Source organism: Schistocerca cancellata, chromosome 2 (genome assembly GCF_023864275.1).
Source record: "Schistocerca cancellata isolate TAMUIC-IGC-003103 chromosome 2, iqSchCanc2.1, whole genome shotgun sequence".
Lineage (NCBI taxonomy): Eukaryota > Metazoa > Arthropoda > Insecta > Orthoptera > Acrididae > Schistocerca > Schistocerca cancellata.
Window position 1 is genome coordinate 849,607,746 of NC_064627.1, and position 25,747 is coordinate 849,633,492.

The following is a 25,747-nucleotide window of genomic DNA, read 5'->3' on the forward strand; positions in this document are numbered from 1 at the left end:
GCAAACATAACAATATCGCAAAATAAAATTGTGAAAATAAAACAACTCAAACTGAACACAGAACAGAGAAGCGGATTGCTACATTACTGCTCTGAGATCCAGTACCCAGTATTTTTTCAGAAAGCAAGAGTTCAAAAGCTGGCACAACACTCCACGGTGTGAAGATATGCACATCATAGTGGTCAATAAAATCTAAGGTAATTATCAGTATCATCAGCAATACCCACTTAACTAAAAAAGGGTGTCTTCTCCAAAAGGCAATTATCTGCTTCTCCTCAAAGGTGTAAATGAACCACTGAATTGAAATGGAAAACTGTGAATTAGTCTCTTTAGATTATTATGTCCATGTTGTTTCCAGCAAAACTCAAGACTGAATTATATGTACCAACAACTTAAAAGTATATCAGCTCACCTTTCACTGAGATATGCTGTATCTTCAGAAACAGAGGTCGTATGCAGTGCATCAGTATATACTGTTCTGTCCTCCACATCACACTCCAGTGGTTTTTGGGCCTGTGTTAGTAGAGCGCTTTGTTCCTGGCCACCTTTAAGTTTTTGTTGTTGTGCTTGTTCCCCTGTCTGTTCTTCTGCTTTTTGGTGTTGTTCTTGCTCTTTATGGTTTTTCACAACTAGTTTACACTTCCCTTGATCTTCCTTATTTAATAATTTATCCTTTTGTTTAACAATACAAGGCACTTCATTTTCCTGTTCATCATACACTGTGTAGACAAGTACATTCTGATGCTGCTCCTGTACATGCTGCTGTTCGTTTTTAGAGTTATTTGAGAGAGAATTTTCAGTTTCATTAACAACCTTGGTGATTACGCTCTGTGTTGTAGATTTTTCAGCCAAGGTGTTTATAGCCTGTGGAAAAGGCAGCACAATTTTAAATAAAATCAAAAATATGAAAATAAATAATAAACATTAAAAATGCATGTTTCTCAACTAGTTTTCAAAGCCTTTATCTGTTTCTCCCATTGAAAGAAGAGATGAAAAGGAACTATCAGTATGAAATGCAATAGGAAGAGATGGCAGGTACTGGTGGGAAGGACAGCTGTATCCAACTGTGAATCAGGGCATGCTCAAGGTGCAGGAAATAGGGTCTACAGTAACAACGAATTAAATGCCAACACATTCACATTTAAGATTATTATTAATATGTAATATGTAATTGATAGGGTGAATATGCTTCTAAATTAGAATGAAATCACAGAGTGCAAGTGTAAACAACACAAAGGTGCAGGAAATAGGTTCTACAGTAACAACGAATTAAATACCAACACATTCACATTCTAGATTATTATTAATATGTAATTGATTGGGTGTATATGCTTCTAAATTAGAATGAAATCACAGAGTGCAAATATAAACAATACAACGTCACTTCAGAAAATTATGGACCACGTCTAAAAGGGAAACATTCCACGTGGGAATAATACAGGGTGATTCAAAAAGAATACCACAACTTTAAAAATGTGTATTTAATGAAAGAAACATAATATAACCTTCTGTTATACATCATTGCAAAGAGTATTTAAAAAGGTTTTTTTTCACTCAAAAACAAGTTCAGAGATGTTCAATACGGCCCCCTCCAGACACTCGAGCAATATCAACCCGATACTCCAACTCGTTCCACACTCTCTGTAGCATATCAGGCGTAACAGTTTGGATAGCTGCTGTTATTTCTCGTTTCAAATCATCAATGGTGGCTGGGAGAGGTGGCCGAAACACCATATCCTTAACATACCCCCACAAGAAAAAATCGCAGGGGGTAAGATCAGGGCTTCTTGGAGGCCAGTGATGAAGTGCTCTGTCACGGGCTGCCTGGCAGCCGATCCATCGCCTCGGGTAGTTGATGTTCAGGTTTCATAACTAACCTTTTTCGTAGGACTCTCCATACAGTTGATTGTGGAATTTGCAGCTCTCTGCTAGCTCTGCGAGTCGATTTTCCTGGGCTGCAAACAAATGCTTGCTGGATGCGTGCTACATTTTCATCACTCGTTCTCAGCCGTCCAGAACTTTTCCCTTTGCACAAACACCCATTCTCTGTAAACTGTTTATACCAACGTTTAATACACCACCTATCAGGAGGTTTAACACCATACTTCGTTCGAAATGCACGCTGAACGACTGTTGTCGATTCACTTCTGCCGTACTCAATAACACAAAAAGCTTTCTGTTGAGCGGTCGCCATCTTAGCATCAACTGATGCTGACACCTAGTCAACAGCGCCTCAAGCGAACAAATGTACAACTAAATGAAACTTTATAGCTCCCTTAATTCGCCGACAGATAGTGCTTAGCTCTGCCTTTTGTCGTTGCAGAGTTTTAAATTCCTAAATTTGTGGTATTCTTTTTGAATCACCCAGTATATCTAAAAACAAAGATAATGTAACTTACCAAACGAAAGCGTTGGCATGTTGATAGACACACAAACAAACACAAACATATACACAAAATTCAACAGTTGCTTCATCAGGAAAGAGGGAAGGAGAGGGAAAGACGAAAGGATGTGGGTTTTAAGGGAGAGGGTAAGGAGTCATTCCAATCCCGGGAGCGGAAAGACTTACCTTAGGGGGAAAAAACGACAGGTATATACTCGCGAGCGCGCGCACGCACGCGAACACGTGAACACACACACACACACACACACACACACACACACACACACACACACACACACAGATATATCCATCCGCACCTATACAGACAGATGGATAGCCTGGGCTTCAGCAGTGGTGATGTTGAGAGTAGGATTAAGGTTTTTTAAGAAGGACTGAGACGCAAGGCTGTAAGTGAGAAATTCCTGGAAGGTTTGGAGAGGGTGATTTTGTGGAAGAGGAGAGGTGGGTCCCACTGTCACAGAGGACAGAACTGTTCCAGGCAGGGTTCAATTTGGATAGTGTCTTGGTGAGTTGGATCATTAGGAGTAGGATTAGGATTATTTTTCTTCATGGCAAAGTATATTTCCAGCAGAGAGTACGAGTGTAGGACAGTAAATCTTTGACGAGGGCTGTTTGGTTGAATCTGGGAGTAGGACTAAAGGTGAGGCCTTTGGATAGGACAGAGGTTTCGGATTGGGAGAGAGGTTTGGAGGAAAGGTTAACTACTGAATTGGGGTGTTGTGGTTCCAGATTGTGTCGATTAGAATTTTGAGGTTTTGGGGGGAGTGGAGCTGGAAGTGGGAGATCGAGTAGATGGGAGAGACTGGGTCTGTGTGCAATAAGAGGAGGTTGAGGTTTGCTGGAAAGGTTGTGGAGGGTGAGTGAGTTGCCTTTCCGGAGGATGGAAGCCAGGAGATTGGATAGTTTTTTGAGGTGGAGGGTAGCATGCTGTTCTAATTTGCGGTTGGCCTGTAAGAGGATGCTCTGAACAGCCGGTGTGGATGTGGGAGAGGAAAGATTGAGGACTTTTATTAAGGATAGGAGTTGACGGGTGTGTTCATTGGCTGAGTTGATGTGTAAGTGAAGGATTAGGTGGGTGAGGGCAATGGATTGTTCACTTTGGAACTGGTATAGGGACTGATGGAAAGAAGGGTTGCAGCCAGAGATGGGAACTTTGGGGGTGATGCCAAATGTCAGACAAGCCTGAGTAAATAAAATATGGGAGCGTAATCTGGCTAGGGCGAAGGCATGTTTGCGGAGGGAATGTAAATAAAACTTAATGGGGTCGAAGTGGGGATGTTGTGAGGGTGACATGGTATTAGAAGGTGGAAAGTGTAACATGAGGCTGAAATGAAAATGAAAATAAAAATATAAATATATAGGGAGAGATAAAGGGGAACTAGAAAGCAACTGGAGATCAGGTGTGGAAAAAGCCGAAAAAGTCGAAAAAGTGTTGGTTGGAGCTGAGCTATGTTGATCCTGTGGTGAACTTGGGTTGGTAAACTACGATGTGCACAAAGGTTAGGTGGTTGTATTGCCGCCAAAACACGTTAAAGGGTGGAGAAATTTGGGAAAATTTCGAAAAAACTGCGTGTAAATGTATTAAAAGGAGTGGTTTTGTGGTGGCAGATTATGAAAATGAGGCTAACAATTGTCTGACGAAAAAATAATGACGTAAAAACCTGTGGGAAGCAGCGAAAAATGATCAGTGATGTGGGAAAAACGGAAATGGAAATAAAGCAAAAGTTGTTAGAACTAGCCGAAATGGTTGTTTAATAGGTGAAAGGAACTGTATGTGAACTGGAAATAGTGGATTTTATAGCATCGGTAATGTTGAAAGCGGAAAAAAATTTTTGGTTATGGTTTGGAAGTGGGTTACGTATTATTGAGTATATATACGGGGGATAAAATTGTATGGTAGATTACAGTAAAAAGGAGAAGGTGAATTCAAAGTGAAACTACCTGCAAAAACAGAAAGTAAGATGACAGAAAAGATTTCAAAATGCAACAGTGACAATAACAAACATAATTGTTGGGTTCAAATTAATGATATGAATATAATAGAGGGAAACATTACACGTGGGAAAAATATATCTAAAAACAAAGATGATGTAACTTGCCAAACAAAAGTGTGGGCATGTTGATAGACACACAAACACACACACAAAATTCAAGCTTTCGCAACCAACGGTTGCTTCATCAGGAAAGAGGGAAGAAGAGGGAAAGATGAAAGGATGTGCGTTTTAAGGGAGAGGGTAAGGAGTCATTCCAATCCCAGGAGCGGAAAGACTTACCTTAGGGGGAAAAAAGAACAGGTATACACTCGCACACACAAACATATCCATCCGCACCTATGCAGACACAAGCAGACATCTGTAAAGGCAAAGAGTACGGGCAGAGATGTCAGTCGAGGTGGAAGTACAGAGACAAAGATGTTGTTGAATGACAGCTGAGGTATGAGCAGCGGCAACTATAAATTAGCGGAGGTTGAGGCCTGGTGGGTAACGGGAAGAGAGGATATACTGAAGGGCAAGTTCCCATCTCCGGAGTTCTGACAGGTTGGTGTTAGTGGGAAGTATCCAGATAACCCGGACGGTATAACACTGTGCCAAGATGTGCTGGCCGTGCACCAAGGCATGTTTAGCCACAGGGTGATCCTCATTACCAACAAACACTGTCTGCCTGTGTCCATTCATGTGAATGGACAGCTTGTTGCTGGTCATTCCCACATAGAAAGCTTCACAGTGTAGGCCGGTCAGTTGGTAAATCACATGGGTGCTTTCACACAAGGCTCTGCCTTTGATCGTGTACACCTTCCGGGTTACAGGACTGGTGTAGGTGGTGGTGGGAGGATGCATGGGACAGGTTTTACACCGGGGGCGGTTACAAGGGTAGGAGCCAGAGGGTAGGGAAGGTGGTTTAGGGATTTCATAGGGATGAATCAATTGGTTACATAATCTGCCAGCACAAAACCACTCCTTTTAATACATTTACATGCAGTTTTTTCGAAATTTTCCCGAATTTCTCCACCCTTTAATGTGTTCTGGCGGCAACACAACCACCTAACCTTTGTGCACATCGTAGTTTACCAACCCAAGTTCACCACAGGATCGACATAGCCCAGCTTCAACCAACACTTTTTCGACTTTTTTCACACCTGATCTCCAGTTACTTTCTAGTTCACCTTTATCTCTCCCTATATACTTATATTTTTATTTTCATTTTCATTTCCACCTTCTAATACCATGTCACCCTCACAACATCCCCACAACGACCCTATTAAGTTTTATTTACATTCCCTCCGCAAACATGCCTTCGCCCTAGCCAGATTACGCTCCCATATTTTAGTTACTCAGGCTTGTCTGACATTTGGCATTACCCCCAAAGGCCTCACACTTAAAGTTCCCATCTCTGGCTGAAACCCTTCTTTCCATCAGTCCCTATAACAGTTCCAAACTGAACAATCCATTGCTCTCACCCACCTAATCCTTCACCTACACATCAACTCAGCCAATGAACACACCCGTCAACTCCTATAACAGCATGCTACCCTCCACCTCAAAAAACTATCCTATCTCCTGGCTTCCCACCTCCGGAAAGGCAACTCACTCAGCCTCCACAACCTTTCCAGCAAACCTCAACGTCCTCTCATTGTACACAGACCTAGTCTCTCCCATCTACTCAATCTCCCACTTCCAGCTCCACTCCCCCCAAAACCTCAAAATTCTAATCAACACAATCTGGAACCACAACACCCTAATTCAGTAGATAATCTTTCCTCCAAACTTCTCTCCCAATCCAAAACCTCTGTCCTATCCAAAGGCCTCACCTTTAGCCCTACTCCCAGATTCAACCAAACAGCCCTCGTCAAAGATTTACTGTCCTACACTCATACTCTCTGCTGGAAATATCACTTTGCCACGAAGAAAAATAATCCTAATCCTACTCCTAATGATCCAACTCACCAAGACACTATCCAAATTGAACCCTGCCTGGAACATTTCCGTCCCCCGTCACGGCGGGACCCACCTCTTCTTCCTCAAAATCACCCTCTCCAAACCTTCCAGGAATTTCTCACTTCCAGCCTTGCGTCTCAATCCTTCTTAAATAACCTTAATCCTACTCCCAACATCACCACTGCTGAAGCCCAGGCTATCCGTGATCTGAAGGCTGACCGATCCATCGTCATTCTTCCGGCGGACAAGGGTTCCATGACTGTGGTACTTGATCGTTGGGAGTATGTGGCTGATGGACTGCGTCAGCTTTCAGACAACACTACATACAAAGTTTGCCAAGGTAATCCCATTCCTGATGTCCAGGCGGAGCTTCAAAGAATCCTCAGAACCTTAGGCCCCCTACAAAACCTTTCACCTGACTCCATCAACCTCCTGACCCCACCGACACCCCGCACCCCTACCTTCTACAAACTTCCTAAAATTCACAAACCCAATCATCCTGGCCGCCCCATTGTAGCTGGTTACCAAGGCCCCACAGAACGTATCTCTGCCTACGTAGATAAACACCTTCAACCCATTACATGCAGTCTCACATCTTTCATCAAAGACACCAGCCACTTTCTCGAACGCCTGGTATCCTTACCCAATCTGTTACCCCTTGTACTCCTTGTAACCATTGATGCCTCTTCCTTATACACAAATATTCTGCACGTCCAGGGCCTCACTGCGATGGAGGACTTCCTTTCCCGCCAATCACCTGCCACCCTACCTAAAACCTCTTTCCTCATTATCTTAGCTAGCTTCATCCTGACCCACAACTTCTTCACTTTCGAAGGCCAGGCATACCAACAATTAAACGGAACAGCCATGGGTACCAGAATGGCCCCCTCATACGTCAACCTATTTATGGGTCACTTAGAGGAAGCCTTCTTGGTTACCCAGGCCTGCCAACCCAAAGTTTGGTACAGATTTATTGATGACATCTTCATGATCTGGACTCACGGTGAAGAAGAACTCCAGAATTTCCTCTCCAACCTCAACTCCTTTGGTTCCATCAGATTCACCTGGTCCTACTCCAAATCCCATGCCACTTTCCTTGACGCTGACCCCCATCTGTCCAATGGCCAGCTTCACACATCCATCCACATCAAACCCACCAACAAGCAACAGTACCTCCATTATGACAGCTGCCACCCATTCCACATCAAACGGTCCCTTCCATACAGCCTAGGTCTTTGTGGCAAATGAATCTGCTCCAGTCCGGAATCCCTGAACCATTACACCAACAACCTGAAAACAGCTTTCACATCCCGCAACTACCCTCCCGACCTGGTACAGAAGCAAATTACCAGAGCCACTTCCTCATCCCCTCAAACCCAGAACCTCCCACAGAACCCCAAAAGTGCCCCACTTGTGACAGGATACTTTCCGGGACTGGATCAGACTCTGAATGTGGCTCTCCAGCAGGGATACAACTTCCTCAAATCCTGCCCTGAAATGAGATCCATCCTTCATGAAATCCTCCCCACTCCACCACGAGTGTCTTTCCTTCGTAACCTCTTGGTTCATCCCTATGAAATCCCTAAACCACCTTCCCTACCCTCTGGCTCCTACCCTTGTAAATGCCCCCGGTGTAAAACCTGTCCCATGCATCCTCCCACCACCACCTACTCCAGTCCTGTAACCCGGAAGGTGTACACGATCAAAGGCAGAGCCACGTGTGAAAGCACCCACGTGATTTACCAACTGACCTGCCTACACTGTGAATCTTTCTATGTGGGAATGACCAGCAACAAACTGTCCATTCGCGTGAATGGACACAGGCAGACAGTGTTTGTTGGTAATGAGGATCACCCTGTGGCTAAACATGCCTTGGTGCACGGCCAGCACATCTTGGCACAGTGTTACACCGTCCAGGTTATCTGGATACTTCCCACTAACACCAACCTGTCAGAACTCCGGAGATGGGAACTTGCTCTTCAGTACATCCTCTCTTCCCGTTACCCACCAGGCCTCAACCTCCGCTAATTTCAATTGCCGCCGCTCATACCTCAGCTGTCGTTCAACAACATCTTTGCCTCTGTACTTCCGCCTCGACTGACATCTGCCCGAACTCTTTGCCTTTACAAATGTCTGCTTGTGTCTGTATAGGTGCGGAAGGATGTGCGTGTGTGTGTGCGCGCGCGCAAGTGTATACCTGTCCTTTTTCCCCCCTAAGGTAAGTCTCTCCGCTCCCGGGATTGGAATGACTCCTTACCCTCTCCCTTAAAACGCACATCCTTTCGTCTTTCCCTCTTTCCTGATTGCAAAAGCTTGATTTGTGTGTGTGTGTGTGTGTTTGTGTTTGTTTGTGTGTCTATCAACATGCCAACGCTTTTGTTTGGTAAGTTAGACCATGAGAGAGAGAGAGAGAGAGAGAGAGAGAGAGAGAGAGAGAGAGAGAGAGAGAGATTTCATAATTAATGCACACTTTTTTGTTTACCTTACTGTTTGTTTATTTTCCGGTATCTCTCTACAATTCTTCAATATACGTTCCCACTGCCTCTCAATTGCCATGTTCCAAAATCTCAGAAACTCTAGTGTTCCATCTGGGACACTTTCTCTGTTCATTTGTCACATGACTCAGTAATGGTGACAGAATGCTCTTCCAGAGGAGGAAAAGACATTTATCCACAGGTTGTCCAGCTCTGAGAATACACTGAATTATACACTGAAGAACCAAAGAAACTGGTATACCAGCCTAATATTGTGTAGAGACCTTGCGAGTGTGCATAAGTGCCTAACACAACGTGGCATGGGCTCGACTAATATCTGAAGTAGTGCTGGAGGGAACTGACACCATGAATCCCACAGGGCTGTCCATAAATTTGTAAGAATATGAGGGGGTGAAGATCTCTTCTGAACAGCACGTTGCAAGGCATCCCAGACATGCTCAATAATGTTTATGTTTGGGAGTTTGGTGACCAGCAGAAGTGTTTAAACTCAGAAGAGTGTTCCAGGAGCCATTCTGTAGGAATTCTGGACGTATGGGGTGTTGCATTGTCCTGTTGCCCGAAACCATCGGAATGCAAAATGGACATGAATGGATGCACATGATCAGACAGGATGCTTATGTATGTGTTACCTGCCAGAGTCACATCTAGACGTATCAGGGGTCCCACATCACTCCAAATGAACACACCCCATACCGTTACAGAGTCTCCACCAACTTGAACAGTTCCCTGCTGACATGCACGGTCCATGGATTCACCATGGATTCATGAGGTTGCCTCCATACCTGTAATGAGGTTGCCTCCATACCTGTACATGTCCATCTGCTCGATACAATTTGGAACAAGACTCATCTGACAAGGCAACATGTTTCCAGTCATCAATAGCCCAAGGTCGGTGTTTATCAGCCCAGGGTGAGATGAAAATATTTGTGTCGTACAGTTATCAAGGGTACACAAGTGGGCCTCCAGCTTTGAAAGCCCATATTGATGGCCCTGCATTGAAATCCACAGCAATTTGTGGAAGGGTTGCACTTCTGTCATGTTGAATGATTCTTTCATCATCGTTGGTCCCATCCTTGCAGAATCTTTTTTCAGCTGCAGCGATGTCTGAGATTTTTTGTTTTACCATATTCCTGATATTCTAGGTACACCGTGAAATCATCATACAGGAAAATCACCACTTCATCGCTACCTGCTGTTTTCCATCACTTGTACACTGACTATAACACCATGTTCAAACTTACTTAAATCTTATTAACCTGCCATTGTAGTAGCATAACCAATCTCACTTGTTGTCTATATAGGTGTTGCCGACCACAGTGCTCTATTCAGCCTCTTTACATATCTCTGTATTTGAACACACATGCCTATACCATTTTCTTTCATGCTTCAGTGTAGCCGATTCATGTTCGGACTTAGGGAGCATGAGTTAACACTGTCCAGCCATGTTCACACAGTTTTTCATACAGACAGTATTTCTACAGTTTTAGAGTGTTGTCTTTGAGAATGAGTAGTCTTTCCTCTAGCAACCGAGGTCGTGTTTTGTACATTTTTCTTCATGTAAGTCGTAACACTGCTACAGCGATATTTATTCCACACAGTAACCATCACTTGTTTTCTCTCTGACCTGAAAATATTTTATTTTTGTTCTTGTGCAGTTGTTGTACCTCTCCATTCATTGGACTGTCATTTCACATTCTGCTCGAGGCATTTAACTCTTATTTAATCAATAATGACAATTTAAAGCAAGAACACTACGGTTTTATTGCCAATACTTCACCTGAGGCCAATACTTCACCTGAGCAATGCACGATGTCAAGTTGCTTCATCAGTTGAGCTATCAAGCAGTGAGGGATCCATCATGTTTAACCTATAATCCTAACAGTGGACTCCCTGTAGTCTCAAAAAATTCTTTGCACGTCGCACAACAATCTTCATCAAGTGCACCTAAACTACATTTATCTGTTTGTTTGCAGTTTTCCTGTACTACTGTTTATGTTCACACAAACACCACCAAAATAATTATACCAGTGAGACACTGTACTTCAGTCTACCGTTAGCATACTTGTAACTTCATTTAGAGCAATACTGATTTCTGTTAGCTTTTAGCCATGTAAAATTTCAGTCTTACGGTCTATGGTACAACCTTCAATCTTCTACGGTCACTATATCAGGGACACATGCAGATCCATTTCTGGCTAACATAGAGGATGCTATGGACAAGACAAAACACTTGCATCTTCCTCGTGTCTTCTACTGTAATTTGCATAATTTTCACAATAGTTGGGCTATCTAATACTATGTGTTGGCAACCTGTGAATCATTAATTAAATCACTCACACTGATTGGATAGGCATTTGCCTTCTGCAAAGTTTGGAATTATGGCATTCAAAGGTGGAATACAAATCACAGGTGTTGCAAAAACTGTTACCACGGCCATTGCTGTTATAATGCACAGCATGCTCAGTGACAGAACACAGCATATTGCTGGTGCAGGTACTAAGATTACCTGAGGACACAGTAATTACTTTAAACACTGCATCAGTATCCTCCTGGTAAAGAGTTTTGACTGACATACCATTGTACAATCACTGCTGCTGTTTGCACTATTTTCCTGTACCACAGCATCTGTAGCTGACAAATCTTTCGGTTGTTGCATTTTGCTCTTCTTCTGCCTCTTCTCAATTCTGCTTTTTATAGCTAATAGTGTTCTTGGTTCTGCTGGCATATTTTGTTCACAGTCAGGAGTTCTGGAATAGACAACAGACAAAAAGATTATGAATGTTACAAGTGTGATTCATGACTATGTGATTATCAGACAGACAAGCAAGGCAGTCTACTCAAACTTATGGACTTACAGATGAAGTTAGTGTTACAATTTTACAGTGCTAGACTTAGGAGATGCATACAGCAAGATTCTATGCACTGTGCTGATTGCCCACACTTTTTGAATCTGCCACTCAGCCGATCATTTGAAGGAAGTCCGTACTGCGGCCCCTAAAGGGAATGGTCAGTATGTTTAGCCCTGATATTGGTGCAGCACTCGCAGGCAAGTAGAGAGCAAGTCAAGTGGGTCTCAGCAACAGTACATACGGGGAGAGAGGTTGCAAGTTGTGACAAAGAGAGAGCTGTTTTGGAAGCAGCTAGCAGATGCTGTTGGATGGTGGGGCTTGAAGCTATCTGTTGCAGTGATGAACTCTGAGCAGGAGAGCATAAGAGATGACAATACGGATGGTGGCAGTTTTTGAAAACCATGGGGAACATTGTGTGTTCAGCAGGAGTGAATTATAATGCACTGTATTGATCTTTCGGTCTGCCGTACCCACCTGTAATTTGGAGTTTACTTTACCATTCTTTTTGGAATACACAATAAGCCACAAAAAGAGAATGATGATGGCGATGGTGCTTCTAAAGTCATGAAAATATGTTGCTCAGGAATCCAGCAGGTGTCTTTAGCAGCTGGCCAGAGGAATGAATGGACAGAACCATGTGGGTGCATAAAGTAATTGAGGACATCTTGTTGTTCATGAAAAACTTCATACACTTTTCCAACCCACAAAAATTGTCAATACATACATGCAACATACTATCCTGGATGTAAACTTGCAGTCGAGATTGCTGGAATTTCTTCATCTGCTTCAGAGCCATTAACTGTGAATGCTGGAACACCATTGGAAACTCTGCCTACTCTGAGGGGATCACAATTAATTTGCTTAAACTGATTTTTTTCTCTTGTTCCAGATATTGTATGGCCCATAGCAAACCTGGATTTTTTTCCAATATCTTCTTTTGGTACATTCTTTATTCCTGGAATACTATTATCACAGAATTTGAACAAATCATACGGAGTCAATACCTGGTTATCTAAGGGCCTCGGCAAACTAGCACAGGCTGCTAGTTTTTTGTTGTTCTCCCAATGTCGTCACAAGGCAATGGTATCATGATGGAGACAGTTGCTGATCATACAAATGCTATTACTCTGACACTCTTTGCCATCAAAATAAATAACAAATGACTATTCTCCCAATGAAATCCTTGCACAGCATCTTGAACAACAAATGAATGATTCTCAGCAAAATCCATCAATATAATTTAATTCAATTTCTGCAAGATTTCTTCTTAGCTGCTTAAGGTATAGACTATAGTGTTTTGTCACAAAGTGATAACTTCTTAAGCCAGTAATTTTCAAAATCAGTGCCTCATGAAATCTTGAACAGTTCTCTGACATGTCTCCAATGTTTGCTAGTATGGACCTACTGTTGGTATTGCATCGTTTCTTCAGGCTCAGAGTCTTTAAAAGCATTTTGAAGAAAAACCTTTAGTTGTATTTTTCCTGGACATTACTTGCAACATTGTAGTATACAATCTTTTGATTCCAAACTGCATACAGTTCTCTCTCTCTCTCTCTCTCTCTCTCTCTCTCTCTCTCTCTCTCTCTCTCTCTAACCCCCCCCCCCTCCAAAAAAAAAAAAAAAAATATTGTAATCATCTTGGATGGATGTTTCTGAAGCCAACATTAATTTTACATTTTGATGATTTGCAAACACACATATTGAATGCGATCCAGAAGCACCAACTGTAGTACACCATTTCAGCCTGAACTCACAAAAGTTTGAGAAGCTCAGTTGTTTTCATGCTACTTACAATAAACAATGAACATTTCTTTCAAATTTCAAAGGAGCAGATGTTTCTGCTTGTGAATCTTTTTCCCATTTATTTTTACTGTAACACAACCCTTTTAGCCTGGGCATAAACAAGAAATCATCATCATCTTAAAAAAAGTGAGGACATTTTGTTTTACTTCTTCATTGAGCTTTCTCCCTTTCCAGTTTGCGGATGTTGCCAAAATCCCATCTTCCATCTTTCGTTTCCTCGACCACTTCTCCATTTTAGTCAAAACAGCTAATTCTTTAGCTGTTTTTTGAACAGTCTAGCTATTTGGGGCCAGGGTCTAAATTTCAACTTAAGTGCAGTTTCTTGAAGCCCGAAGCTTATCTTCAATTAACATATCCATATCTCTAAATTTTTGGCACTCTTCCATTTGTATTTGAGCAATATCTACCAGCAGCTGTGGCAATTACCTTAGTTTTTCTGCCTTGGGCTTTCAGAACTTTGCCTTCATGTACCCCATTGAATCCCTTTTGCCAAGACATTGAACCTTTAATGGTGACTCTCCAAAGTGATGATAACGAAGTATTAGCAGTAAAGCAAGCATCAACAACATCCATGTCTTCAGTGGATGGTGATTCTTGCTTATCCTGGTGGAATGATTCTTTTTGGGCCACTTCTTGTCTACATTTGGTACAAATTTTTTGACCAGGTTTAAAAACATTAGTCAGTAACTTCAGCCTATCAAACATTGCAATGATTATTGCTGTTCAAACCTTCTTGGTTACGTGTTTTTCTTTAACAAATGTGTTGCAGCAGATTTTTAAAATCAAGTCCAGACCTAAACCGTAGAAGCTCCTTGTCTATTGGTGACGTTTTCTTAACTGATTGTAGTTGACTTTTGTCATAACAGAATGGTGATGACTTATGGCAATCAGCTCCATCTGTTCCACCAAAATAGCTGGGTAAAAGGGTCTTTTGGTTCATTTTATACAATAGTTTTTTAACCTATAACAAGTGATTTTGAAAGCTTATGAATATCTGGGTTTGAAGCATTGAAGATTAAGTCTTGTTTGTACATAAAATACATAAATTAAGCTATCAAAACATATTGTTTTAGTGCTTACCTTCAGATACAACAATAATTATTGATTATTCAAACACTCAGCACCAACACTAAGACTGTACAATGTCAACACTACAGATTACATGACACAGACGACTGACAAGCGAAAATTTTCAATAATGAAAGCAACAACTGAAAGTGGTATTTCAGCAATGTATCACGGCTGCGAGAATCGAGCCTTAAAAACTACTGCTGTTTTATAATGTCAATGGAAATTGAGTGACAATGCATAAATGCACCACCATGCATTGTAGGGTTAGAACATCCTAAACAACGGAACATTCCATTCATCTAGATTTTATGAACTTAAGAGCATTTTCTGAGGTTTTATTACATTTATATTCTATACTGTAAAATATTGTACAATACACTTATTAACACAGTTACATTCCATAAACTGCAGGCAAATCTTGTACTATCAAAAGACACACTTACACATTTTTTAATTTACAATTTCAAATTGTATTAATTTTTTGTATTCATCGATAATCCATTTTCCCTACTTTTGAATAGGTATTCTTACTCATCAATATGCAAGGTCCAGAAATTAAACAATATAACTTTGAAAGCTTAAAGCATGTTCTTTCCAGCTGTGGCAAGAAAAAGAGGATTGAATTAGACGCAGTTGACATACTGCCCCCCAAAAATATCCTAAAATTTGCACATATAAAATTTTGGCTAACTCTGCAGATGTGTATGTTTCCTTCTAGGCATCCAATGTTAATTAATTTGATTCACATACAGACATCATAGGTAGGAATAACCCTCTGAAGTTTTTGGTGTGATTGCTTCATACGAAAAGTAGCAATGGTCGGTCAAACCTTGGCTCTCAGAATAGCACGATGAATTTTTTAGCCACTTTAGGTGTAGCTAAATCCCAAACTTTTACCATGGTGTGATTCAGCATAAAAAGTTGTCAATGTATGATAAAGCAAGTGACCAAATGTGTGCTAGCACTTAAAAAAAAAGCCTAGCAAACTTGGCGCATCTGCACCTTCGTACATGATGCAAGGATGAGTAGCCTCTCTTTAAAAATCCCTAAAAATTTGACCACCGACGATACTGGACTGAAATTTGGTGTATAACCATCAAAGACCGTAAAGAACCTGCACACCAAACTTCATTAAATTTGGAGATGGTCGAGTGGGGACACTTTTAATATTGGTCCCCTTGACATGGAATGACTCTTAGGCATTATGGCAATACTGTGTTGTACCTTTGAAGTGAACTGCTGGTACGCAACTGATCCGTGCAAGGTCCAGGATCTATAGTTTCTCTTACTCTCTTTGCTAACTTGCAGCAAAAGTGTTTACCTTCTGCATCCACAGTGGGCAGCATATCTGTCACTCTCACATAGTAAGTCATGTACTGGAGATAGTTGTGAGGTTTACACCAGTGGTGGGCTGCAGGTGCTACAGTGCCCTGATTCCATGTTGTGGTCAAATGAGGAAGTTCTACTGGAGATCATCTTGCAAAATATAATATATGGATAACTGAATTTTCTACTGCAATCATCATCAGCCAATTCAGTCATTAAATGATGTGGCCTCTACGAGTCGTGGATTCAGGTACCATCAAACGGGGTGATTTCAGATGGTTTTGTCATTATTTTGATTGTAACTTTTGTATACATTGTTAAATTAAATTGATTGTTATGGAAGTGGTAGGGTACATGTGTAATGAATAAAATATCCCAGAACCAGAAAGTGTATGTGTAGGTATATTTATCTGAGTCACTTAAATAAAGTGTCCGAAGTCACCCCATCAATTGGGGTGATTTCGGACACGTGTTTTTTAAATCTCTGTCTGAAGTTACTGTGTATAGAGGGCAAATTCGGACATTTACTGCCTTTTTTAAAAAATTCTACATGCTTGTTGTTTGATTTTGGTGACATTTTACACACTGATCATGTTGCTAGGTGGGAGATTTTCTAGCTTTGCCTTGATATTAGAGAAAAACATCTTAACAGTCTCTTTGTTCACTTCTGCACGAGCTTGTTTAATATTTTCGCTTAAGCGAACAGAAAGATCTTCTGACTGTCATTTGAGGAATAAACGCACCCATTCTTCTCCTGGCAAATTATTACGAAATTTCTTCTCTTTTTCGGCCAGATTTATCAAGGTAGCCTTTAACTAAATACCTAATATCCAGCTTAGTGAAGGGAAATCCCCAATGTGTAGTCCTCAAGATACCTTGCTTCAACATTTCTTCTTCTTCTTCTTTATTTAGCACTGGCTGTCCTCCCATTTTTTCGGATGTGCTTCCTGCACTTTATTTTGTAGGGTTGATTTAGGTATTCCATACAAATTACACACTTTCTGTATGGTAATTTACCACTCTGAATATCACAAACAGCTTTATCTAAAAGTTATGGGTCATAATTACACCGTACTGTAGCACTTCTCCTGCTCTTATACGTTCTTGGCATTGTCCGAAATAACCCCACTCCATACACAGTTTTACAAAAACCGACGTTATTTTATAACCTTGCACGAGAAACTCGACAAAATTGTACAGAAACTGTCTCAATGCTGTTAGCTACTGAGTGCATCGACAATTACGGTTACAATAACTTCCCGCTAGGCGCAACAATAGAAAGTTTCCACTTTACAATAATGCATGGATTTTTAACACTGAGACTGTTCGTCAATTATTCACCTAGGGAAACAACTGACGCAAAATAAAAGTTGTGGAAAGCAATAAATGCAATCTTGTGCTTTAAATAACTGGCGCATGGACGTTAAAATAAGCAATTCTTTGTTTCTATGTAGTGGCAAAGAGCAAATAAGCCATACTATCCGAATTCGCCCTGGTGTCCTAAATCACCCCGTTTGACGGTAGGCCTTCAGCAGTCCTCTCCAAGTGGAACAGTCTTGGGCAGTTTTGTGCCAGGTGCTACCAGTGATCTTCTTGATATCTTTGTCCCATCTGTCTGGTGGTCTTTCTCTAGGCCTCTGATGGTCTCTCTGACTCCACTCCTGTACTGGCTTCGTCCATCTGCTGTCTTTTCTTCACGCCATGTGGCCAGCCCACTGCCATTTCAAGGGGCCTACTGTCTCTAAATGTCCTTAACCTTCGTCACAGACCGGATGTCTTCTGCCCTTTTCCTATCCTTTCTTGTATAGTCCAGCATTGAGCTTTCCATGGCTCTCCGTGCTGTCCTAAGTTTCCCTTCTGTAAATGTGTTCAGTGTCCATGTCTCGCAACCATACGTCAGAACAGGAAGAATGCATTGATCAAATACTGTTTTCTTCAGATTTACTGGCATTTTTGATCTGAATACTGTTGAATTCCTCCCAAATGCTTGCCAGCCAAACTTGATGCACTGATAGATTTCTGGACTTACATCTTCCTTCATATTTATAATATGGCCAAGGTAGATATATTCACTGACCTCTTCTAATGGACTGTCCTTGACTTTCACATCTCCAGCTGGGACCCATTTGTTGCACATTACTTTTCTTTTGAAAAGGTTCATGTTCAAGCCAACCAACTGACATTCCGACGCAAGATCTGGAACTAAGTTTTGGAGCACTGCAAAGTCATTGGCCAGTAAGGCAATATCATCAGCAAATATCAAGTTGGTATGCCTTCTTCCATTAATTCTAATTCCCTTACCTTACCAGCTCAGCTTTGACATAGCCAATTCCGGTACAGCTGAGAACAACTTTGGGGAGACGGGATCATCTTGTTTGACACCCCTCATAACGCGGAATTTTTGAGTTGATTCACCGATATTAACATAAGCTGAAGAAGTCTCGTAGATATTGCTGACCACTTCAATGTATGCTGCCCCCACTCCTTGCTCACTCAAAGCCTGGAGGACAGCTATATGACTAACTGAGTCAAACACCTTTTCAAAATCAGCAAAAGCAATTCAGAGAGGCAGCTGTTATTCGTTTGCTCTGCTTATCGCTTCACTAACTGTCAGAATGTGGTCAATAATGCTAATACTGCTTTGGAATCCTGCTTGTTCTATATGTTGGGCTGAGTCTAGGATGGAACTAATTCGATTTAACAGGATCTTTGTGAAAATTTTGTACAAAACTGAGAGCAGGCTGATAGGATGATAGTTTTTGCTATTGTGAATCTTCCTTTCTTGTGTATAAAAATAATCTTTGCCTTGTTCCACGATAGTTGGATTGAAGCATAGTGCAGCAGGAAGTAAATACTTTTGCCAAGTGATTTATTGTTACCTCTCCTGCCAGTTTCATGATGTCAGCACTGAGCTCATCACTACCCGCCACTGTTCCCTTCTTCAGGCTATCTAGAGCGCACCTGACTTCCAATGGGAGTATATCTGGAACACTAGGCACATCATTTAATTTAGATACACTTTAATTTTCCCTTGGTTTGCTATACAAATTGCTATAAAAGTCTCTGGTGAACTTCAAAACCATCTCCTTTTCAGTGATTCGACTGTCATTTCCATCAAGTGCAATAATTTGCTTTTTACCAATTGTGAGTTTGCGTTTGGCTGACTTAAAACTTGTCTTGTTCTATGAGCTTGCTTGTAAGGTGTCTTCACTGAATTTCTGCATATCAGTTTTCATTTCTCTTCACAATGCCTTACACAATTCAGAATACGCTACCATGTCGCGATCGGTTTGGATTTCATTTTCCTCCTCTGTTGTAACAGGTTTTCAGTTTTGGCACTGAATTTCTTTGGTTGTTTATTCTTTTGGTATAGGCCACCAACTTCATGTGCACTTGAAACAATCATTTCCGCCAAATCTCCATCTTTAGTCATGTGGAACTTGCTTTGGAGGACTTCTTGGAATTTAGACGAATGTTCTTCCAGCTTTTTGAGGTTGATTACACTTCTCTTCCCTTTCATAAGTTTATTCCTTTCATCTCTTACACTGAGTTCAATGCTTGCTCGCACCAGACAGTGATCACTGCCAGTGTTGAACTGATTTAGCACCAATAAATCTTTTACAATCTGCAGAATGTTTGACAGAATAAAGTCTATCTCATTTTTGACACTGAAATTTGGACTCCTCCAAGTCCATTTTTGGTCAAGCTGCTTCTTAAAGAATGTATTCATGGTGGACTTATTGGTGTACTCAGTAAACTGGACTAATCTCTCACCTCTATCGTTTAGGTCATCAATCCCTTAGTTGCCCACCACTGTATCACCTTGCTTCTTGGTGCAAACTTTTGCATTAAAATCACCAATAACCATCTGGAAGTGACAATTGCTACCTTTTTTACAGATGCTATCCAGGCTTTCATAAAAAGATTCTATTTCTTCCTCAGTGTGGTTTGAGGTGGGTGCTTACACCTCATCAATCTGTATTTTATACTTATTCGACACCTTAAGGACCATTTGCGCTATCCTCTTAGAAGCTCCTTCTAAGATAGATACTCTATCAGTGATATTCTTGTTAATTAAGAACCCGACACCATTGAGTTTTTCTTCTGGGTCTCCACAAAAGTAGAACAAGTTGCAGGAGTGCAAACAGAGACAGTCTTCCCCTTTGCTTAAACCAACCATACTCCAGTTAACCATACTCCAGTTGATTTTTGTAAGCTCTTTCTTGACCTCTTCTAGTCTGTTGTTGCCTATTAGAGAGCGACAACTATATGTACAGACTTGAAAAATCTGCATCTTTTTCTCAGCACATCTTGGTGTTTGGACATCAAAGTTGCTCCCACCCAGAGATCCGACTGTGGGGCTATTACTCCAGAAAATTTAATTTAATGTCACACATCATGACTCAAAGGTGAGAAGCATAATTGCCATGCTTGCTTCAGAATGGATTGGCGATATAATTTCCAGGCCACCCCTGACATGGGGAACAGACGCCTTTGATAGGCTGCTCCATTAGAGTACAGACGCAACCACGTTGCTCGTTTTGGTCCACCCTGGGTATTGCATTTCCCTGGTGCCACCCATATCTGAGAGGCTTTCCACTATCTGCCACCTGGGGAGGTGCCCCTTGGGGGACTAGCAATCCCACTATTGCAGTACTAATTAGATGATATCACGTGAGCTAGTACAAATTTAGTGATGGCGTTCATTATACAGACTGACATTCTGACTTTACAGTAAAGTAGTTCAAATTCTACGAAACTAATTAACCTACAAGATAAATAACAGTAGTCCAGAAGCAGGTACATTTTACATTGCAGATTTTGCTTCTGTGTATGTTGGATGCCGACCTTTCCCATTGTAATATCATTGACCCGAATTTTATACACAAGGTGGCATACATCATTAATTAATTAATTAAGCCATTAATTATGAGTTTTGCATAATTTACCATAACTTTCAATATGGCACTTGTACTTGTGGATAGAGTATTCCCAATGTGGAAGTATAAAATGGCTTCATAAACTTTGCTAAATTTCTAGACCATGAAATATTTCATAAATAAATTTATTGTTAATAGTTACAGTCTTCTGTGAGTTGCAAAGTGTAACCTAGCAGTATTTGAAATGACTGTGTAGTTCTGAAACAACTATTTGATCATACCCAACTCTTTCAATAGTTGACATCGTCCAAAACAGTCGGTCTGTAGTTGGGAAGGAAGTGCATAACATCTTCATTGTGAAAGTCAGTTGCCAAATGTCAACATGCTAACACCTCTGTGAGAGTCCTGGTCAACAAGTAAATACACAACACCTACATCAATTCTGCTCCCAGTAATCACTCAGTTGACATTTATGTGACAATTTGGTGTATCTACAATAATATGCGTCTGAATAGCTACCATTTAACTTCTGGATTTGTAGGTTACTTGACAGTGATTTGTGATGAGAGGTGGGGTTGCAAATCTGTGGGCTGTAGGGTAACATAAGCGCCAGCCACATGGCTGTCCCCTTAAGTCTTAAAAAAAGGTTTGAGTTACTGCCTGCTGCTGGAAGTATGTCTGAGCCAGCATGGGACACCTCACCTGTTGGACTGTGGTCAATCTTACTGAGATGTCCAGACAAACACAGAGGGTGTGATTGCCTGTCACTGGAAGCTCCAGTTTTAGGTGGGTGATGGAGCCCCTTAGGAAAATTGTGGACTGATCAGGAAAGAAGGCCAGTATCCACTCTGTATGCTTGCCGGGGGTGGGGGGTCTCATCCAAGATGTGGAGGATGCTCTGCCAGCAGGGACTGAGCACACTGGGTGCAGCTAGCAGCAAACTGCAGTTCACATAAGCACAAATGATGACTACCATCTGAGTTCAGAGACCATCCTCTGTTCCCACATGTGGCTGACTGTATGGGTGAAGACAGCTAGCTTCGCCATGGGGTGGAAGCAAAGCTATTGTTTTGCAGCATTGTTCCAAGAACTGACTGCGGTCCTCTGGTTCGGAGCAGAGTGGAAAGTCTAAACCAGAGACTAAGGTGATTCTGCAATTACATCAGATTTCTTGACCTCCACTATCAGGAGCAGAATTGTCAGGTTCTCTTTCATAGGTCACACATACACTGCATGCAGGAAGTAGCTATGAGGGTAGTAGAGTGTAGGTGGTGAGCACATGTGGTTTTTTTAGAATAGAGAAATCTCTGACAGCCTTGATGAGATGTCTTCTCAGTCCAGAAAGAGTAGCATTCCATCACAGCAGACTGGAAAAAGAAAATGTTAACACAGTATTAATTAACAGCAGGAGCACCGATGGAGAGGTCTTCGAACTAATCTCGCTTATAAACAGTAACAATGCCCACAGAGTACTTGGCACAGAAAGCTGGCTGCAACCAGAATTCAGCAGCAACGAAATTCTAAATCCCAATTGGAATAGGCTGAAGGCTGGTGGCAGAAGCATGTTTATAACCACAAAAAAATATGATAATATTTAGCGAGATTAGTACAGATTCCAAATGTTAAATAACTTGGGTGAAAACAAGTGTTAAAGACAGATCAAAAATGATCATTGGATGCTTTTATAGACTCTTGCCTCACCAGCAGTAGTGGTGAAAGAGTTGATTGGAAACTTCAAGAATATTTCATGTACATTTCCTGGTCACATTATATTTTAAGTGGCGATTTTAACATACCAGTTCGACTAGGCGAGTTGTGATTATGATGGATGGTAGGGACAGAGGATCACGTGAAATTGTTCTAAGTGTTCCATAAAAGTTTGGGCATGCAGCTGTATAAATTCAGCTTCTTCTTCTAATATTTAGGCTGAATACCGCCCACCCATCTTCAGAGTGAGCTGAGGTAACTAGTGCTCCAGCACTTGCTCCGTCCTTTTAAACCCGAGGACCGAACCACTGCACATCTGGGCAAAGATACACAAGGTGCCAGAGATGTAGATTGGCAGCAAAGAGGTGTAACATATGCATGGAAATTAAATCTATGGCTGCGCAGTCGACCCACACGGCGATATAGATGTGTCACGAAGAGCTGTACTGTCGTGACATCTTTGTGATTTAATTACAGAAATTGTCGGATTCCATGATTTGTCCCAGCTGAAGCCACTATCTCTATTTATTAAATTTGTTGCCAACCAAATAGAGTCCCAGAAAGATGAAGTCAAGCCTAAAATTTCGACATTATCACACACCATAGAGTGCCCAGTGTCAATAGTGTTTCGCCACCGCAAATTTATTAGGTTGTAAGAGACGGGTGTACCTGCGGTGCTCTGTGCATCTCTCCTGGACTGTATGTGTCGTCTGTTCGAAGTATGAACGGCTGCACTCACAGGGGATCTTATAAACCCCAGGCTTCCAAAGCACCAAATCATCTTTAACGGAAACCAAGAGAGCTGCAGTCTTTGGTGGAGGGTGAAATATCACTTTCCACTTTGTGTTTACTGAGGATCTGTCCTATTTTCGTCAAAAAGTGTGACGATGTATGCCAGGGGATGGCCTGAAGAGAGAGTGTGTACCAAAAGAGGTAGCCAGTAGGCAAAACAAAAAAACTGCAACTATTATTTCTGAAATGTATTGGACCCTTTTTTAACCAACAGTATGTCGAGAATATTTAAATATTAATGATAATAAAATGAGTTCACTCTAACTTTAATTAAATCTCTTAAAATGAAGGAAAAGCATTACAACTGAAACTGCTTTTATAGACATTTCTCTTATGAGGAGTTGTGTGAATCTACTTGTGTGGGAGGTATTACAGGGTGGTTGTAAATAAGCTATGTCTAAGTCATTGGCCACGGTCATCAAACCAACAGAATCAAGTAGAACCTTGCAAGTTGCTGTACCCACGCCTTTCCCAGCTGATAAGTTGTAAGCGAGTTTTTTGTATGGATAATAGATTTTACTTAAATCATAATTATTGAAATCAAAGGCTCCAGTTGTTAATTAAGTGACAATTTCATTCACAAAACCAGTTTTGACAGAGTTATGAATCATTCTGAAGTGTATTCAATGGTATGCAAAGAACAGTAATCACATACTAAAATGATTTTTACTTCTTCTCAAACTAAGGCATGTAATTCTATTTCATACTTTCTGCTGTGTGGCTGCGCTTAATACACACGAGAATGATTTGTATTTTAATTTAAACTAGTTATGTGAATAAAATTTCAGCTTAACTGACAACTACAGCATTTGATTTCAATAAACATTCTATTAACTGTTGTGGAGGATCTCCAGTCTTTTGAGGAGTGGCAACTAAACCACTTTCTTAGCAGAAAGGCATTTAATCATGTCATGAAATTGTATCACCTATGAATGACAACAAATACATGAATGAATTTGTGAACATTATCATGTACAGAATATAATGGTAACTTTACAATCAGGACAACTATCCTAGAGCTGATTAAGTTCCTGTAACTTGGTAACAGCTTCTGTTCTTTTATATTATATTGTAAAGTTTACTCTACTGTCAGTGTGAGAAGTACTAGATAATTAGAAATAACCTACTTGAATTTCCTTCTGGAAAGATACCGACACTTGGTGCGCAAAATAACTTATGAATCTAAACAAAAGCACTGGCAGGTCGATAGACACACAAACATACACACAAAATTCAAGCTTTCGCAACAAACGGTTGCTTCGTCAGGAAAGAGGGAAGGAGAGGGAAAGACGAAAGGATGTGGGTTTTAAGGGAGAGGGTAAGGAGTCATTCCAATCCCGGGAGCGGAAAGACTTACCTTAGGGGGAAAAAAAGGACAGGTATACACTCGTGCGCACACACACACACATATCCATCTGCATATACACAGACACAACCAAACTCTTTGCCTTTACAAATGTCTGCTTGTCTCTGTGTATATGCGGATGGATATGTGTGTGTGTGTGTGTGTGTGTGTGTGTGTGTGTGTGGGTGTGTGCGCGCGCGCGCGAGTGTATACCTGTCCTTTTTTTCACCCTAAGGTAAGTCTTTCCGCTCCCGGGATTGGAATGACTCCTTACCCTCTCCCTTAAAACCCACATCCTTTCGTCTTTCCCTCTCCTTCCCTCTTTCCTGACGAAGCAACCGTTTGTTGCGAAAGCTTGAATTTTGTGTATATGTTTGTGTTTGTTTGTGTGTCTATCGACCTGCCAGCGCTTTTGTTTGGTAAGTCTCATCATCTTTGTTTTAGATATATTTTTCCCACGTGGAATGTTTCCCTCTATTATATTCAAATAACTTATGAATATATTTTTACCTTTTACACTAGGGCAATTACTGTTAAAAGAATCAGCTGCAATCTGATATAAGTACTCATCTTTGGAAATCAATGCAAGAATGCTATTTTTAAGATAATACCCTTGCTTAATACTAACAATCTCATATAGAGATAAACTGGACATAATTTCATACCCAGCTTTGCCATCATTAATTTTGCTGGTAGGTCTTGAACCATTTGCATCTAGTTGCCTTTCCTCAGGTTGGTCTGAACTGGCAGTCCTATCATTAGATTGACGAGGTCGGCAAAATACATCCACTATTTGAACATCATCATCGGCCTCTATCATGTTGCGAGCAACAAACCACTGCTCCATGGTGAACGCATTCAGTGTTGGTGAACTTATGTGTACCATTGGCTCTTTATTCAGTGTTGAATCCTGTAACAACATTATATACCAAAATCAAATTAAATAAACATATTTCAATGATAATTATTCACCAAATAGTAAGAATACCCAACATTCACAGCACGTGGTTTCAGAGTGAACTGACTATTGGAACCACAAATATGCCTCAAAATTAGTTCTGGAAATATATATTCAGATACTGTATGTAGTAAATAAAACTATATGAATTGAAATGTTCATCAAGTCTTATGTTGATATTA

At 41.0% G+C, this 25,747-nt stretch overlaps 1 protein-coding gene across 2 annotated transcripts in view; it reads right to left on the reverse strand.

Moving 5' to 3' along the window:
* The window catches only part of LOC126162772 (uncharacterized), a 96,937-nt gene that overhangs the window by 20,670 nt on the left and 50,520 nt on the right, over positions 1–25,747 (reverse strand). For both annotated transcript variants that reach the window (XM_049919474.1, XM_049919473.1), the window contains exons 3-5: positions 25,273–25,517; positions 11,410–11,581; positions 413–864 (exon numbers count right to left, since the gene is read on the reverse strand). In XM_049919474.1, coding sequence (XP_049775431.1) covers positions 413–864; positions 11,410–11,581; positions 25,273–25,517 — 869 coding nt within the window. The remainder of the gene's footprint in view (positions 1–412; positions 865–11,409; positions 11,582–25,272; positions 25,518–25,747) is intronic.